Source organism: Lissotriton helveticus, chromosome 11 (genome assembly GCF_964261635.1).
Source record: "Lissotriton helveticus chromosome 11, aLisHel1.1, whole genome shotgun sequence".
Lineage (NCBI taxonomy): Eukaryota > Metazoa > Chordata > Amphibia > Caudata > Salamandridae > Lissotriton > Lissotriton helveticus.
This window is the reverse complement of record NC_136072.1, coordinates 936,272,405-936,292,180: the sequence shown is the minus strand read 5'-3', so window position 1 is coordinate 936,292,180 and position 19,776 is coordinate 936,272,405. Positions and strand designations below refer to the sequence as shown.

At 43.0% G+C, this 19,776-nt stretch overlaps 1 protein-coding gene across 4 annotated transcripts in view; it reads left to right on the top strand.

The window, feature by feature from the left end:
- SMTN (smoothelin) overlaps positions 1–19,776 on the top strand; it is a 1,119,422-nt gene that overhangs the window by 671,132 nt on the left and 428,514 nt on the right. For all 4 annotated transcript variants that reach the window (XM_078667269.1, XM_078667270.1, XM_078667267.1 and 1 more), the window contains exon 10: positions 5,228–6,208. In XM_078667269.1, the coding sequence (XP_078523395.1) occupies positions 5,228–6,208 (981 nt within the window). The remainder of the gene's footprint in view (positions 1–5,227; positions 6,209–19,776) is intronic.

Here is a 19,776-nt window from a genome sequence, read left to right as displayed (position 1 = left end):
TTCCCTGGACCCTGCAGCAGCAGCACCACCTCTTTAGGTACAACTGCACAATGGAAGGGTGCTGGACCCGCCCCTGATATGACGCCCTATTGGTGGAGTGCTACACAACTCCACAACTTTGAGGCATCCGGACTCCCCCAAGCTCTGTCTCTAACTCACAGACTCAGTTAAACTGTCAAATCTATCTCTCATTATTTGTAACCTTGTGATACTGTGATGCATCTGTTGAATTGACCTGCCTCTCTCCTCCTCTGTTCCCCTCTTCCCCCACCTTCCCTCCTTGTCGTCCTCTTCCTCCCCATTCTCTGTTGCTCGTTTTGAGGCCTCTGCCTCTATGTTCTTTATAACAAATGCTAATAAATCCAATTACATTTTTTTAACTACCTTCAGGTGCACGCTCCGGCAGTATGTACTAACATAAACACAGTCTGTTCCATACTAAAGTTCAAGCTGTAAACCACGGTATAGACCCCATGGTACAGAACACTACAGTGTTTTTGCTCTCAGCCAAACCCTGAGAGCAACACCAAATCACCAACTAGTCATAAATCAGAATATGAAATGTTCAGGTGAGCCTTTGATGGAGGACGAACAAGGATGGTGTTCCGATGGTTCACCACTGACATCTATGTAGCTTGCAATTCGACTGGAGACAGAACCAGTTCAACCTTTCATCCTTCCAAGTTGATAACGGGAGAATGACTAACAATAAATTCGGTAACATTGACACCTGTTCTACCAAACGGCTAAACTGTATGTGCCCTTTATAAAAAGCAAGTCGTATAAGGGTGTATCCCATTGACATTGGCATCTGACTGCTCTTGACGTGCCCCTCTGACTACCTTTGACGTCCACCTCTGACTACCCTTGACGTGCAATATAGCACACCTTGCTTTCCATCATGAGTTTCCTGCCAACTCCAACCTCCTAGTCATACCCCATCATTGTTGGGCCCTTAGACAGCCAAGCAAAGGACGAACCTCGCATCCTTGTCTACTGCTGACCACAGCACATGGTCTGTCTCTCATACCTCTAACTAAGAGCTTCATAGAGCCGTCGATCCTTTTAACGTAACGAAGCATATTAAAATAAGCTGGCATAAATGTAAATACATTGGTAACCCAGTGCTCTGAAGGCGCTATAAAAATACCTGATATAATTAATGAAGCCTGGTCAGTAACTGAACAATACTTGGCAAAAGCTGTAGTTCTGAATTAATAAATGCACTTCTAATGCTCTTTAAAACAATTACATACAGGACAATGCATTCCTAATCTGTACATTATAAGAATGTGCATGCCACTGAGGATGTACATGATGGAGTACACTATTCTGAACAGTACCACAATGACCATATGGATTTCCGTTGAAGCAATTGACATGTTCATCCGAGTCAGGAAAAGTTCATGTTTAGAAAGTTTTTGTTTTAGCAAAGGGACACTTTCCTCAGAGCAGAGGACGAGACCGCCAGCGTTGCAGCTGCCCGGTGATTTTGTCATCGTGTCAATCATGTGTCATAGTCCAGTACCGAATTATAAAACTATAGGGGCCTGATGATCTCCCAACCAGAGGGCTTTAGGGACAAACTCCAGCGCTATTTCAATAGCATGTCTATGTACGCATAATAATTCTCTTAATAAAAATGCTAACTCTTTAATAACGTAAGCACGATAGAATAAATCATTTATGTAACCCGGATTCACCCCATCCCTTAAACTAGTTGTCACAAAAGTTGACATTACTTAACTGAATGAACTTAAGGGTATCAATGCAAAAGGATGAAAGGCTGGGCCTTGCCTCACATATTTCAGTGAACACCAGATTGGAGCAGGAACAATAAACTGATGTCTTTCAGTCGACGCAAGTATTACTTTTCACCAGAAAGCTGCATTTGATTGAAATAGACTGCACAAATTTCACTAAAAGAAGTTAATGTGAATCGCTTGATCTCTTGTCCAACTTGAAATCCGGCTCTCCACTGGACCCTTGCCCCGCCAAGTGTCTTGCGACCTTGGCGCCTGCTCTTAACTCTATCATCAATCCTATGATTAATCTATCTCTGAGCTCGGGAAAAGTCCCCTCATCTTGGAAGCAGGCCCTAGTTCTCCCTCTTATTAAAAAGTCGAATGCAGATGCCAAATTGCACTCCAACTACAGGCCAATCTCGTTGTGGCCCGCTCTGGCCAAAATAGCGGAAAAGCATGTTCATACCACCTTAACCAGCTTTCTAGAGGTTAATTCCTTATTACATCAGTCTCAGTCTGGGTTTAGATCTAACCTGAGTACAGAAACCGCTCTACTCGAGGTGACTGAGGCTGTGAAGGAAACTCTCGACAGGGGTGGAAAGGCCTTGCTCATCATGCTTGATTTGTCGGCGGCCTTCGACACCGTTCCCCACGACCTTCTCCTGATAAGACTCTGGGAGATTGGCCTGAGGGGAACGGTGTTCGAATGGTTTCAATCTTTCCTGGCCGACCGCAGACAAACAATCTGGGCCCCCCCTTTCGCCGCCCCTATGCCGCAGCTTGAGGTTGGGGTCCCGCAGGGCTCCATACTCAGCCCCTCCCTTTTTAACATCTTTATGACACCTTTGGCGGCACGGGTGGAGGAGCTAGGGGCTCAGATCGTGTCCTATGCGGACGATACACAGCTCCTGTTCACTTGTGACAGGGGCTGTGACTTCGACGGAGCGGCCATCCGGAAGTGTCTGGGTTTGTGTTTGATTGGTTCGGGAAAAGCGGCCTCAAATGCAACTCAGACAAATCCGAGATATTGTTTTTTGGTTGCCCTGCCGACCTGAGATGGAGGCACTGGTGGCCTTCGACCCTGTTCCCCCCTGCCAGCGATTCTGTTACAGCTAAGAACCTGGGCATGTTGGTTGATAACACTCTTTCCTTCACGGCCCAGGTAGCTGGCCTGACGGGGAAGTGCTTTGCCATCTTAAGGATGTTGAGAAAGTTTCTGCCGTACCTTTCTTTGGAGCACAAGAAGATTACGGTGCAGGCCCTGATAGGGTCACGTTTAGACTATGCCAACATCCTTTACCTGGGTCTCCCTGAATATCTGCTGACCCGCTTGCAGATAGTCCAAAATTCGGCAGCCAGGGCAATCTTTGGTCTTACCAGAAGGGCCAGGGCGAGCAACCTCCTTGTGACTCTGCACTGGCTGCCGATTCGTAAGCGCATCCCCTTTAAGACCTTAACTACAGCTTTTAAGGCGCTTCACAATTTCGGCGCTGGTTATCTGCAGAAAAGGGTCAACTTCTATCTACCATCTAGACCCTTGAGGTCGGCTGCCCAGGCCAATGCCATCGTGCTGGCAGTGAGACGTGTGCGTTGTGGAGGTCGCTCTTTTAGTTACCTTGCCCCCGTCTTTGGAACACTCTGCCCCTGACGTTGCGAACGTGCTCCAATTTGTCTGCTTTTAGAAAGGGACTTAAAACTTATCTCTTTGCCCTGTAAGCTGTTTAGTGGATTTTTTAGCGCCGTAGAGCTGTCTTGTCAGTTGCTGGTATTTGTGTGATGATCTATAGCGCCGGGACGCTCTTTGAGCAGCTGAGCGCTTTACAAAACCCCAAGTAACATAACATAACATACTCTTTGGCAAATTATACCCAGCTCCTCCCACCCACCGACTCCATCTTTATCGTTTCAAGATGCCAGCCCCTTCATGAATCACTCTTATAAACGACCACAGATAAATCGGAGCCAAACAACTTTCCAGGCGCATTACTGATTTAATCGGTGACCATCACATGTTTTGCATACTCTGTGTTACTGTAGCCCTCTGCGATTTAAAGTCCCCTATAACGTCTCCCGTTCCTGTGCTCTCTTGTGGCTTGAGTAAGCTTTGTAAAACGGATTGACTGCCTGGTGTTTTAGGAGGGCTTTAGTGCCTGTCAGTTGAGGGGTTTTGAAGTGAATGAAGTCCTGGCTGGAAGTTGGAAGGAGGTGAGCTGTTAGGATTTTTAGTGACAGAATCACAATAGACTAAGATGTCAGTCAAAAATTGCTGCAGAGGAGTTTGTAAATGATATTCGTATGCGTTTTGGAAAATTGGGCCAGAAGAGTAATCAAGTGAAAGTAATATGAGATTTAGGGGAATGTCGGGCATGGGAGGTAAATGGAAAGTAATATTTGGGGTACAGGTGGATTAGAGAAGTGATCAGAACTCGATGGCAGTGGGATTGGAGTGCGGCTATGAGAGCATCTGGTGTGATGGGACATGGGGCATTATTGTAAGTCCATAAAGGTGTCCAGGTGTGGTGGAACAGTAACTCCAGGAGATGCAGTCTGGAATTGGAGGGAGCTTAGTTTTAGAAGGGTTGTTGATGTCCGTGAAGAAGTGTAAGATTGTGTATAATGTGGTGGATAAAACGTGATTCCAAATAAATAAAAAAATTGTTTAAGACTGACATTGTAGCGAAGGGCCCTGAACAACGGGATGAATGGCACGCTTTGTTTAAAAGAAGTGAGCAACTCGGTTCTAGAAGTGAAACACAGGTGAGGTGTCCGAAGCAGTGCTAAATGGAGTATAATCTTGGCGCTGGGGATTGAGAGAGCAAGTATACAAAGTGAAAAGGGGAAAGGGATTGATTGAGAGACTAGATCAGGAGTGCGAACGATAACATGGAATTGGGCACGCCAGCAAAGACACAGAGGAAGTTGAGTCAGAGCAGAAGTATTGCTTACACCTATGCGATGGCTGGAGCCAAGCCTTGGAAAGATTTGCTATGTTAAGTCTCCAACAAACACCATGTTAGAATATGATATACTGTTTAATTTTTAAATGATAAAAATAATTTCTTTAACAAATGTGTTTCTGTTCAATATATTAGAATATTTGAGTGCATTGAGTGACATTTACAGAAGGTAATAGTTTCTAAAAAAAAAAAAAAACCTGCATTACGCAGTTAAAGTGCTGTTACCTCGGGTGCCTGGCTTAGCTCTAGTTTGGCAAACATGCGATAAACATTGTTATTTCTAGATTAAAAATTAGGTTATGACTGTCACTTGAGCAAAACATAGTAGCCTGAAGCAGCTTGGCTCCATCTATGAATTACAATGTTTTTTCCAAGTTTATAAGTTTATCTAAATGAAGAGAAACAAGCAGTCATGTTTAAGAAGTGTATCTGACTCATCCTGTCAGCGAGGGAAACCTCGCAAAGCTTGAGCAACTAGCTGAGGTTATCAGAGCCGTCTCAAACCTTTTTTCTCCCTCTGTTTAGTTTCACATACCAGCGATCATCCTGCCGATCTGTCTCCTTTCCGAAGAGTCACTTCCTTGCGAGATTCAGCGAAAAGGTTCACTGAGGAGCCGACCGAGCAGCCTACCTTGTTTGGTAGTAGATTTGCAAGTCAGAGAGGAGACAGCAGAACCAGAGGCAACCGCATCCTTCAGCAACAACAGCAACTGCTCCAGTCAGCCAGCCCTTCTCTCCGAAACAAGGACTCCCGCCTACTCTCCAACACCCGAGAATGGACACCTGGGAGATCTACTGCCGAGAGCCTCCCTCAGAAGAGGCTCGATGTATCTTCGAAGAAAGGAAGTAAAGATAACGCAGAAGACTATACTCTCAATCCAAAACATGGACTCAAAACGGGGGTGCAAGGCCTCTCTGTTCAGCAGCGAATAAAAGAAAACCAGAAGTGCGTCAGTGAAACTGATGGTGCCTCCCACAGCAAACCAGGTACCAAAGTCACCTCCTCAGACGACCACAGCTATAGGACAGAATCGTTTAAAGGTGCATTCATCAGTGACACTGGGGGGAAGAGCAACTCATCAAAAGAGGAGGGTGTGGAGAGTTGCACGCTCCATCAGCAGAGCTCACAAGGGCACACTCTCATTGGGAGGAGTAAAGACAGCCAATCGGAGGGCACTCCTGTGACATCACGGAGGGGGCACATTAAGAACAGTGAGAGAAGTTGGGAAGCATCAAATGACCCTAGCACTCTCCATACTACCACAACAAATAGTCTTCCTTCCAAGTCGTTGAATTCGTGCACCTCCCAAGACACTCCTACTCCAGGACCAGGCAAGGATCGGCTAAAAAACTCGAGAGAAAGCAAATTCATTGGGAGTAAGGAGGTATCTGCAGACCTCGAGCACGAAAACGACATGAAAACACTGCTCACTATCGAGATCAAAGATGGAAGAAACCAGTCCACCAGCAGCAGAATCATTGGCACACCCGGAAACCAAAGAGCAGGTGAGTCTCCCCTCAACGTTAAATGTGTTCTTTGTAGTTTAAAACAAACTTACAATGGCATTGGTCTCCATGAAGGTTCTTACCCTGCATCATGTTATTACAAAACATATCTAAACTCCATATTAATATTTGCATCTGTTCGGATTTGGTGGTGCTGATGTAATTCCATTTTCAACTCTCTCGGTTTTCTAACCATGAAATGATGTGTCTTTCACTTGTGTGCTGTTTAATCTCTCTATACCTGAGATCGCTCCTCCTGGGCTGTTTTGTATCCCTTAACTTCAACAACCCTGAGATCTCCCACCTCTTGCTTTCTATGCTATCTTGTAACCAGTTGTAAGCCTTGGATTTGATACTGCCAGTGCCATTTTTAAACACTCAATAATCTGTCTTGCCTCTTATCTTTTTGTGTAGTTTAACTGTAAATTGATTTCCTCCGTGGTCTTAGATATTATTTAGCTTTTAGCCCTTTGTTTTCTGAGTGTGGCTACAACTCAGGGCGGGCTGGAGTAAGCGTGTTGCAAAGACGCTGGCTCTATAAATGCACAGAAAATAGTTTTTTTGCCATGCTTCTAATTTGACTTTTTTTAACATTTCTCATCAAGCTAGACTGTGCTTCTCTTCGCTTCTCTTCAACCATTTATGTAGGAGTTTGGATTAACTTTCTTTAAACCTCCAGGAGTCACAAGAGCTCTTTTCATGCATTATCTGTAACTTTTAATTCGCTTTCTCATCTCTCTGCCCCCACATAACTTTTCATCGTTGAAGTGTGTAGCCCTGAAATCTCTCCTGACTTGTTCCTCCTCTCGTTTGTGTTTCTGCTACTTCTTCTCTTTTCTGAAATCTGCAGATTTTTTTTATTTTTGTCTGTAACCCTGTGTGCCCGAGAAACTACAGATTCATTCCCCTTTTGCCTTTTCATCTGTTACAATCCTGGCCCTAATTATTTTTCAATTATTAAATAGTTCTTACCTCCTGCTTTCCTGCTTCCTCCTCACAGCTCTTTCTCACCTAAATTCGCCCAGCTCTCCACATTAGTCTTCTACTTGGCTGCTCCTGTAAACCCCCCCACCCCCACCTTCTCATCCATTCCAACTTTATTCTCTAATTTGCCTGTTTTTCTTTTTATTTACCTCCATATTTGAATTAATTGATTTTCAGGCCCAAGGCGTTCTATCTTGTAAGCTACTGTCCCTTTCCCATCACGTAGACCTCCCTGATCGCAGATGAGCACTGCTTCAGGCTTAATTAAATGAATACATCTAGTCCTGCCAATTTGGCAGCAAAGAACAATTCATAAAACTGCCATATATGAACACATAGAGGGCATGCAGATTTGTGCTACCTATTCGTGCAGTTTTAAATGGCCAGCGGCACAGATCTGCTGTTGTTTATGTACGTGTATATATAGAATATAGTCACTAAGGAGCCAGTACGAATACGTGTATATTTATCAGCAATATTTAGCAGCCCCTCACTATTTTGAGTTGCTGTTTTGTATTCTACACCGAGCAAATGCATAAACAATTGTTTACTGTGGCAGCAAGAAAGAGCTTTATGTGGACATGTAAATTACTTCAAATATAGTTTGATGTGCAACATAGTTTTTTTGTCCCTAAACATAACGTTGTACTAAAGTCTTCAGATAGATCAATGTATTCACACGTTATGCGTATTGCAGCTATATGCATGTCACTAAAAGTAGGCAAGTATTTTACATAGAAATCTAAACTCTCAAATACGGTGCATAGTCCAAGCTGATGATGGTCTCTTGCTTAAGGTGAATGTATTACACAGTATACCTGTAGATATATTTATCTATAGCATGGGTACTCACAAACATTTTAACAGGGGCCACACATTTGGTCTGTGATTTGACCGAGGGCCACGTTGATACCAGCAAGGTGGCAGTCAGGGTTTGGGGAGGGGATTGTGGTAAGGTGGGTGTAAGGGAAGCTAGGCGTATACATCTAGTGTCTGAATTGCATTAAGGGAAATCCCAGCTTCTTTGCTTAACTAAATTGTGTAATCTAGATAATTATTATATTTCACTTTCCCTCCTTTTTCTTCATTATCCAATATGAAGACGTAAAATTACATGACTTTCAGATGTGTGCTGTACAAAGTCTTCTCCCGTGTTTGATTTAATAAACTGTATGTTACTCATGAATAAGAGAAACCCAGGGCCCCAAAAGGTGCACGACACCTGACTTGTCTGTTCGTAAACTACTGGCATTGTTATCAAGTTGTAGGAAAGAATGAATGTTTCTCAATTCATGTTTGAAAATGATCACTTAAAAAAAATACTACTCAATGCACTGACAATCCGATGTTCTAAGTGAAACTGTTCTGCATGGGTAATGAATTATTACAATACTTTATCATACTTTTACTACAAAATGTCTTTACAAATGAAGGTATTCCTAAAGTTAAGTGGTTTAGGACACCCTAGATACTTTCTTTTTTACATTTTGATTAACCTTTATACAAATGCTTGCCGGTTTATTTAACATATTTGTTATGTTAGTGCTCTTGACCAGGGTGCGAATGTAAATGCCAGGTGGGCCGCACTTTGAGTATCACTGATCTAGAGAAAGCAAGTCAGACAGGGCATCATATTATATTTAAGTGTTAGAACTCAAACGGGTTTACTGGAAAACACTTCTGTGTGCTTGCATGTTTTAAAATCTTTTAAAAACCCTACTTGTTAAATGTAGTATTTTTTGATTTTCCACCTAGATTATAGGTATACAATATACTCTGCTAGAATGTTGGTCTACTAGCCAATATATTGATTTCTTCCGTTATAACATATAATGCCAAAATGCATGTACATTTGCTCTATAAGGATAACTAGTGGACTATACTGCATAAATGTATGTATGACAGGCATCCAGCTTATGTATCAAATATAGGACAAAGTCATCTATGGCAGATAAGGACCACATACCTTACCCACTCTAGCAAAGCACGACCTGCCCAATGCTTAATTAAATAGCTCTGCATTGCTTTTTGTACTATATTATGCATTATATTCTGGGTTCTTTATTCTATTATTAGCCTTGTTTGACTTTTTCTCGTGCTTTGTGCTGTAGTATGCATCACTTTTTCTTCATGAATAACTATCGAATTCGATTGCTTCTACCAGCACCACTATATGCAGAACCATGTATTCATCCGTAAACGTTTACCTTTTATACAGTTTGCACCGTGAGGTTTCCACTGTCTTGAAGCATCCCTTTTCTCCGTACAAACATAGAAAGTAACTTTCAAACTCGCCACCATTCAGTTAGGCCTCCGCTGTATTGTGTCGGCGGCGTCCATAGTTGAACTCATTAAACAAGACAAGTTCTCACCAGTGCCTTGTGTTCTAGTAACACCATGTTTCTATTTCTTTTATCTGTCCACATGCATCCCAGCTCAAATGGTGCTCTCAATTTATCTTGAACTAGTTTGATTCATTCCCCACTTAGGTGAAATTTACCTCTCTACACAACAGATGCATGTCTACTTTCTAGGCTTATAGACACCAACTAGGATTGCCTAACAGTTTTTCAAAATCTAACTCCATGCTCTGTCCAAGTGCTATAAACCATTTTACAGATCTTTGTCCTCTTCACTTATATAGACCTTCCATTCAAGCTTTTCTTCTATGTTAACTGTGCATTCTTTAAGTATAAAGTGCACGAGAAAATAAGCATAAAATGTTGCCTAATTTGCAAAACTCTTGCACTCCTCAAACTAGCAAACAATTATCCTACATCATTTTCTTATTAAGAGAATTGAGTCCGATGTCCAGATAAGAACGTTTGCTTGTAAAATAAATAGATTCAGGATTGCTTAAGAATTTGTTGCAGACCTCTCTGGAGGGTTCATACTAGTTTGTCCCTCCTCGACACCATACAGTTTAAATAAGAGAACATTTTATTTCTACTGTTTTCCACTTAAATCTGCTTAGATGTCCAGATGGGTACATGGGAACTGTAGAATCAGATTAATGATTGATCATTGTGGCGCCTGGCTACCCACCATCATCTCAGAGTGAACCCCGTTCACCATCGTCTTTTGTGTCCTTTCAGAACACCAGTTCCTTACCTCTTGACTGTTTGTGTCCCTGTTTAAAAATGCATTGTGCTTTGAATTTTAAATGGTATGAATGTGTCCTTGTGTAACGTAACTGGTGCTCTTGTAAAGCGCTCCAATATCCTTCGGGTTGAGTTCGCGATATGTAAATCTGCAACAAAAAAAATGGTAAGTAGCAGGAGATTTGATCCGAGGACTGACTACTTGTGACTTAAGCACGTCTGCGTTCTTAACCTGGCTTTCTCATATGACCAAATTGCCGGATCCTGGGCAAATCACTCTGTCAAAAAAAATCAAAACTAAAATCTAAAAATGATATTGCTCCCACCCCTTCCTGATTGCTTCAAAGGTGTGCTCCACGATCTGTTCTTTTCATCACATCAAGAAATCCATTCTGATTGTTCTGGCTATTTACTCACTAGTGAGCTAATGTTGATTTACATTATATTATATAGAATATATTTGATTTTTATTATAGGTGTTAATATAAACTGTATTTTAAAAATATATAACAATCAGACCAATATAACAGTAACATTTTTCTACATTTCCATTGAATAAGTGACCCACTGCTTTAACAAATGTGTTACTCAGCTCCCGCTATTTTCGCTGCCACCAAAGAAGATTAGAACCAGCACTGCAAGCTTGATCTCATTTCAGTTGTCCCGTTGAAAACATATTTTTTCTTTATTGAGTAAAGGATATGCCCCAGTTTAATATCCTCCTCGTGCCTCTGCGCTACAAATTCTGAATTTTAGCGGGAAGTTCTGCCACTTGGTGGCCCGGACTAAATACTGATTTTTTAGCTCAAAAATATAGAATGCTATTGCTGCTTTTACCTATCAATTGAGGTTTTGTATTTATGAACTGCTGTATGGCTTCTCCTTATTCCATTCCATTAGTTCTCAGGCAGGGCTAGGTGCTCTGAATTTCTATTTTCAGAACAGTCTGTGGAGGTGTTCTAATGCTCTTTTCAGACCCTCAGCTCAGGTTTAGTTGTTTTTATTTTAAAGGCATTATATGGTGGAGCCACAAACTTTCTTTCTGCACCTTTACTGTGTAATTCTTCATACTACTGACCAGTGTATTTTCCCCGTCTACTTTGATTCCCCCATTGCAAATTTGTGGTGGTAACTGTCATCATCTTGGTAATGGACCAATCAATCAATCACATGTTTGTTAAGCGCGACTACTCACCCGTAAGGGTCTCAAGGTGCTGGGGGCCGGGGAGGGGGGGAGTTGCAGGTTCAAGTCCATCAAGGAGGGGGTCTGTCGAAGAGCCTGGTTTTGAGTTTCTTGTGGAGATAGGGAGCGATGTTGTGTGTCTGAGGTGGAGCAGAAGGGCGTTGCGGGCTCTGGCCGCGAGGAAGACAAAGGAGCGGCCTCCCGATCTGGTCTTTCTGGTGCGGGGGACCACGGTGTAGGAGAGCTGGGCTAATCGTAGGGTCCTTTGGGGTGCGTGGTATTTGAGTCGGCTGTTCAGGTATGCTGGGCCGGTGTTGTGGAGGGCTTTGTGTGTGCGGGTAAGAATGTTGAAGGTTATTCTAGCCTTGATGAGGAGCTAATGGAGTGTGTGCAGGTGCTGGAAGATATGGCAGTGTCTTGGCAGGTTGAGGACCAGTCTTGCGGCGGCGTTCTGGATGTATTGTAGCTTGAGGGTGAGGTTTTTGTTTATTTCAGCGGCGAGTGCGTTGCCATAGTTGAGTCTGCTGGTGACGAGGGCGTGAGGGACGGTCTTTCTGTGCTCGGGGGGGATCCATTTGAAGGTCTTACGTAGGAGGCGGAGTGTGTGGAAGCAGGAGGAGGCAACGGAGTTGATCTGACGGTCCATTTTGAGCTCGGAGTTCAGGATGATTCCAAGGTTGCGTGCATGGTCCGTGGGTGGGCTTCAAGGGCGGAGGGCCACCAGGTGTTGTTCTCAGGCATCGGGGTTTGGGCACATGATGAGTACTTCTGTTTTGTCAGTGTAGAGTTGTAGGCAGCTGCTTTTCATCCATTTGGCGACAGCTTCCATGCCTTCTTGAAAGTTGTGTTTGGCTGTGTTGAGTTTGTTGGGTAGGGAGAAGAATGAGTTGGGTGTCTTCTGCGTATGACACAATGTTTAATTTTGTGGGTTCGGAAGATGTGGGCGAGCGAAGCCATGTAGACGTTAAAGAGCCTGGTGCTGAGGAAAGACCCCTGGGGGACTCTGCAGGTGTTGGGTTTATGGTCCGAGAGGAAAGGAGGGAGTCTGCCAGAGAGGAATGAGTGGATCCAGTCGAGGGCCTTGTCCCAGATCCCTGCGTCGTGGAGTCTGCGTGTTAGGGTGCGGTGGGAGACTGTGTCCAAGGCTGGTTAGAGGTCGAGGAGGAAGAGGGCTACTGTCTCTCCTCTGTCCAGGAGGGAGCGGATGTCGTCTGTTGCAGCGAGGAGGGCGGTTTCTGTGCCTCAGACAATTTTGTTAAATGTATTTGTGGCTGATACTGCACATGCAGATCTATCTATGTGCCCAGCCAGGCTCTCTCCTGAGTGTCTCCTACGTACCTGCTTCAGTTACTTGCTGTAAGTTTAGTCGGTGATCACTTCAGTGTTTGCAATGCTTTTCAGTGTTTTTTTGTTTTGTTCTTCAAGGCCATTCCTTCCGGGTACAAACCCCAAAAAAATAAGACCTCTATCTATAATTTGTCTTTGGTTTCTCCTTTCGTGCCTGCAATATATAGTGGGACGTTCCTGTTTAACTGGGCACACACTTTGCATGGTAGGAAGCACACAATTTGTTTCATAGTTGATCAGCTTATGCATCCTACATTGCTTGTGCTAAAAGCGCCCATCCAGTGAGCATGCCTGTTTTGTGATGAAGTTTGGACTTAATGTTAATGTATATATGACAGTGATTGGAGAATCATGGGAGAGGTGTGGCGCCGCGGCCAGGGTGACTGACTCCGGAATCTGGGGACCACGGTTCGATCCCCGGCTCTGGCGGCAGGTCAGCCCAGCACCATGTGACTCTGGGCAATAGCTCGCTTAATCTTCCCGACGGCCCCCAGCGCCTAGAGACCCTTATGGGTGATTGTGCGCTTTACAAATGTGGACTTTACTTTACTTTAATCATTCCACGGAAAGTTCTGAACTCTGTCACTGATCCCAAGAGAGCTTACATAGGTTGAGCAGAACTGGAATTTTGTGCTAATTACAAGAGATCGCCCAATCCTCTGACATTCCTCTTGGTCTTCCTTGGACCAAGAGTAATAAAAGCATGGTGAAAATCACATGATTTAAAGCCCTTAAACCCTCCAGTACGCAAGCATTATATTAATTCCAGATCTTGTCATTAAGTGATAGTTTAAACTACGGATGGGTAAGATCTTTCTTGAAAGGAGTCAGTTAAGCATGAATACAAATAGGAAGTTCTTGCACAAACCACGGATATCCATTATTGTTTGATGTCTTCAGAGGGACTATCCTATTCCAAAGTCCTAGAATACCATTATGGTGGTTTGGCTAATGATTCATGATACCGATACAGTCCAGTGCTCTATTCCTCAAAGTGTTCCACCTTCCTCAGCATAAAAACCCAATTATCAATGATTGGATTGAAGCTTGTTGGTTCTCTTTGACTTCTTTCCAGGATTATGACTTTAACACGTGAGAGGAGAGGATGAGATTAGGCACAGATGTTGCAGTCTCTCTGTTCCTCACATTTTTTTATTTCTTGTCTCTCAGGCTTTACTCAGTGTTCTTCAGTACATTATGTTATGATCTAGACTTTTCATGGAAGTGTGAATGACGACTGCTTGGAGAATTCCCTAATCTCTAAGGCCATCCCACTAGCACAATACCCAGCAACACAACAAAGGTTGCAAAAAAGAGTGGGGGGAAAAAGAATTGTGAAGGGAAAAGGAGACTGGTCCATTTTCTGCCGGTGACCCTTCTGAGCGGCTTGGTTTTGAACCAGGATGTGTTTCCTACAATAAACAAGGACAGAGCAGCAGTTTGTTACAGGAAAATACTATAAGAAAATGTGTTCTCATGAACATCCCCACCTCTACTCATTTGGCTCTCCTACATTAACTGGCTTGGTCTTTGGCACCAACTGTCTACTTGTTTAATTACCCACACATCATTCTTCTTAGGTTGAGCTATGGGATTTACAGTACAATGAGCTGAATACACTTTAGTTTGTCAGTGAATCTTTTCAGATGAAGCAAATATTGAAAGGAGGGCAAGACCAGTTCCCCAACGCTTTAGGGAGACTACAATCTTGGAGTATTGCCGGTAGACCGAATCTAAGGATGGAGGCACGATTTGGATCTTAGCCTTATGATTTGTTGAGAACACTTGGAAGATGTAGACCTTTTCTTGTTCAGCATAGCAAAAACAAAGTCATTAATTTCATACCGAAAATAGGAGGCTCATGGGCAAACGACAGTTTGGACACAGAGGTACCAGAATTGTGGAGATGCAGTGAATCCACTGAGTGCAGGATGCCACCCCAAAACAAGAATAACAGTCGTAAGTGAGGAGGTGTGATAGTGTCTGCGCTAAGGACATTTGAATAGATGATCTGATCCTAAAAAGACACCATGGCAAAATCCTGGCGGGAAAGCCAATGCAAACGGGTTACTCTGGTGAAGAGTTGACAAGCAATAGGTTCACAGAAAGGGGGGCTTATTTAGGTTACTCTAAGATCCACCAGTAAGCATGAGAGGCTTGATGCCACGCTCCCACAGTATGGCAGTTATCTGCCAATGCAGAACAGCCTGTGCTGTGTCGGCCACGATCAGTGTTATCCTCTTGACACATTGACTGGTTGCTCCAAGATTTATTTTTACCAGCTTATATAATTTTAACTTTTGCTACAGTTTTAGAGGAATGGTCCTGCATCCTCCGCTTTTATACACAATATACATAAGAGGATCCCTGTAAAGTGAATAAGTAAGGGGGAACCAGGGAAGAAACAAAGAAATATACAGCAATCAACCCCTCTCAAAATCATAAGCATCATACATTCATTGATAATAAGTTAATTTCTTTTATTATCAAAAAATTGTTTTCATCTTTTTTTAAAATAAATATACACATACTTTATCACATACAATCAATTCAACATGTACAATATTTATTGTAATTCACATCAGACAAAAGAGCCACCATCTAATCAGGAGAAAACCATAATTTCGGTACATGTCTCCACAAAAAACATCAGCAAAGGAAAGAAAAACATATAATAAAAACTTAACACAATAACAAAGACTCACAATATTACCATTGACTCAGACAGAAAACATCATTACAAATAACACAACATACTTCAAATATACAGTACAAAATTAACACAATTGCGCTGACGCGCCTTTCGGAAATGCTATGTACCATCCTTCATCAGGGCGCTGATTTCATATGATGCTTGGAATTCGGAAATACATTCTGTCTAACATTTTAATGTGATTGTATTCTGATACATTCGGGGCTCCATAAGATATATATATACCAAACTTTTTAGAGGCTATTCAGAATCCCAGGCGCTAGTATTTGTCAACAATGCTTCCAAAATGCATATCGAAATCAAAACCACGTATACCTCAACTCAAGATAGAATTTTATCAAACAGATCACCCAAGACGTTCTATGTCCATTAGGTCCGCGATGAGGTCTTCAGAATAAAAACATGATTCAGATTAGAAAGTTCAGGGAAGTATTCAAAGACGGATGTCACGAGGCGGTTTACCGGGGTCAAGGTCCGGATTCCAGATAGAGTTAAAAAAAAAAAATCTGATGTGAAGGCGTATACTTTCTGATTTAGATGATTCCTTCATACAGTCATCTATAATGCCGCCGTAACTCCTCCCCAGTGTGTTTTAAATAAATAAGTCTAGCAAAGTTCCCTCTTAATTTACAACACCACCATCGTGTTCATACGCGATTCACCCAGTTCAACAAATGTTAATCTTCTGTCTAACACCGTACCCAGGTTCCTAGTCTTCTGTACCAGAACTGGTAGAGGTTCTAAGTTTGGCGGCCACCAGGCCCTCTTCCAAAAGGTGTTACTGTTGCCAGACAACAGCACCTCTGTTTTGCCAGTGAAAATCTAAGAACATTTAGATACATTTTTATATCCTGTGTGAATCACAAAATCATGTGCTCAACTGTTGCAGTAATGCCAAAGAGGCACCATATACTTTTCTTTTAATAAGTGGTTCTAAAACTGCTAGTGTGCTACTTCATCACTAAAAATGGCAAAAAGCTCTAGTTTGTTCAACTTTTTCGCTTGCAAAAGAGCGGCCAAGGAACCTTATTGAGTATGACACACTTGAGATGCATACAGTTGTAAGAGCTCTAATGCTCACTCCAATTGGGTGGCGGGGGGCCAGTCGTAAGATTTAGTTTCTGATAGCCTTTTACTTTATTTGGGACATAGGACTACTGTGCATGCCAAGGGTGAGTCACTAAAAGTAGTGGAGGCAGTGTACCAAGGTTTTGTGAATACTTGGTTATGCTTTGACCTTTTTTCTGTGTCAACATATAGTATGGTCTACTGACCTCATATGTGTAAAGTTCTTTTTTTACGTGAAGCCAAAGGCTCTTCTGTTTAAATTTTATGTGTGGTATGTGTATGTGCAGTGGCTGTATAGCTCGTTTGGCAGTAAGGCTCTGTGTTGTAAGAGTCTTGAGTACTGTAGTCAGTTTTGGATAGCCCCTGAATTTGCACAGCACAAGAATGAGGTAGGATTAAAACAGTTTCCCCTTATAGTTGCAATGTATTTATCGGAGTAGAGGGCTGAGAGTCCAACTCTAAAGGGAGCGAGCATGGTGATCGAAATTCAGTGGGAACCTTGTTAGCAAAGAGTTGCTGAGCACTGCCATTTGGTAGAAGGTAGGGATGAGCGGTAGGATTGCATATGTTATCTCTAGGTGCAGAAATGTAGAAGCGGGACCTTATTTCGGCTGTCACAGATTACTGCTTGAGGAAGGCTGGTATGCCCTTGTTTTAGTTACTCTTCCTTGGAACCAACACTATTGCCACCAGCTGTGAGAGCCATAACCTTGCACAAATAATGTGTTGGAGAGACAGAAAATGGCATTTGAAAAAGCAACACTACAAGCCAACTTCAGGACCTTAGGCAGGGGATCCACATTCCCTGTCTAGAAAATGTATTTAAAATATTGGCCCCCAAACAACTCTGCTCTGTTCTAGTTCAAAGTTTTTCTTGAAAAAGTAAGGGAGTACTCCACAAAGTAATTGGAGTACTCAGAGTACTCCTGTATGACCTGGGCTCGTCTCTGCATGACTGCCTCTCTCCCAGAGGTGAGGGAACATCACCTGAAGTCTGTGCTTTTTGCTGCATGAGCAGATGGTCTGCCTAGCACCTAGTAGACTGCCTGGTGAGAGAGTGGAGAAATCTCAGCAGAAGTCCCTGCTTGTGCAAGAAAAGCTAAGAGCAGGCCTATGTTGTATGCCGTCTCCCAGTTATCTTATGTTATGTTATGTTAAATTAACTTCTATACCAGAGGGTGTCTTAAATACTTAAATAGCCAAGTCTTGAGATATTTTCTGAAGGTTAAAAGATTCATTGAGAATTTGATGTGGAATGGAAGAATGTTCAAAGCAGTGGAGGCACCCAGCACAAAGCTGTGGCCTCCCCAAGGTGCACATTTGAATTTGGGCAACAATATGGATTTGGCTGTTGAAGATCTTAATAGTCTGTTGGGAATATACCAATTGAAACTTGTTTTTCAGGAAAGCAGGTCCTTGATCATGTAGAGCATTGTAGGTGATGCAGAGAGCTTCGAAGGTTATTCTGTGCCGGAGAGGTAGCCAGTGATGTTTTTCATATGTTTAGACACCGATTGGTGTTTTGGGATCTTAAGAAGAAGGCAGGTTGCTTCGTTTTGTTAAGTTTGTAGCTTGTTAAGAACATGTTGATGTGCATTGAGATAAAGAGCATTGCAGTAGTCAAGTTTGGAAATTGCGAGAGAGATAACTACGGATTTCTGAAGCTGCAGAGAAATGAAAGGAAGCATCTTTTTAAATCATCTTGAGAGTGTAAAATGCTTTAGAGGAGACTGCATTAGCTTGGTCGGTGCAGGAAAGCTTGTCATTTTTCAGGACACCTGGACTGCAGTTTTTGCTGACTGGCTTGAGAAGAGGGTCTAGCTCATGTGGCCATCAGGCAGGAGTCCAAAATGAAGGATGGGCACTAAAAAGCAGAACCTCAGTCTTGCTTGAATTCAACTGAAGGCAGTTTCGTACATCCAGTTGCTGACATCCTGCATACAATTACAGAAACTGGTGCCAAAGTCAGGCCCCTCACTGCCGAGAGAGACAACGATTTGATTGTCGTCGCATAGGATGTGAAGGCAAAGCCAAATTACTTGATGAGCTCAGCTAAAAGTGTGACATAAATGTTGAAAAGCGTGGGGCTGAGTGAGCATCCTTGTGGGACCCACAGGGAAGGCAAAGCAGCGGGAGACATAGCTCTCCAGGCAGATCCTGTGATTCCAATCTCGTTAAAATTGGACAGCCATCTGCTATGGTGGACAGTATCGAATGCTACCGACAAATCCAGTTAGATCAGGGATGCTTTACCTCTCTAATCAAGGTATATTCTGATTTCTTCAGTGACCTTGTTAAGGGCTGTTTCAGTGCTATGGTCTGAATGGAACCCAAATTGAGTGGCATCAAAGAGGTTATTGGATTGAATGAATTCCATGATTTGGGAGATTATTACATTCTCGACAATCTTAGCTGGCAAGCGGAGGCAAGATGTTTGGCAGTAATTGTTTGGATCAGAGGGGTCCAGTGAAGGTTTCTTAAGGAGAGGAAATGACTGAGGCTTTCTTCCAGCAGATTGGGAAGGAACCGGACTGAAATACAAGCTGAAAGATATGGGTTAGGGGGTCACAGTGAACTGCTATATTTGATTTATAAATTAGTGCTAGGCCACCGCCCCTTTTGACTGGTCCTATAAGTCTATAGATATCATATCCCCTAGGAATAGCTGCGTCTAAGTCTTGGTCGGATGCAGGGTCAGCCCAGGCTTCAGTGATAAAGGCTGAAGAAAGGTCCTGAGATTCTATGAAAAGGAGAAATTCTATGCTATGCTTCACCAGGGATCTTGCGTTGAGGAGCACACATGCAGGTAAGTAATATCCACGAGTTGTGGCGACTGGGATAAAGTAGAAGCAGTAGTAGGAGAGCTCCAGGCAGGAGACGGAGGCCCCAAGAGAAATTTACAATCCTGACAAGTATAGAAGGGAAGCTGTTTAAGTCTATAAGATGGGGACTAGGCACTTATCAATAGAGCTGAATGCTAGAAGCGCATCCTTAGAGTAGCTGATAACTGGCCCTAAATTTGGCCTGGAAGGGCCAGGGGGACTGGCGTTCAGCACTAGCCGGATGTGGATGGGCTTGCCTTTGGCACGTCTGCGGACACGCTATTGGTGCTGTTAAACGACCTGTCGAGGGCAGGAGGCATGTCCGTGGGTGTGGCTTAGTGCACACTGCA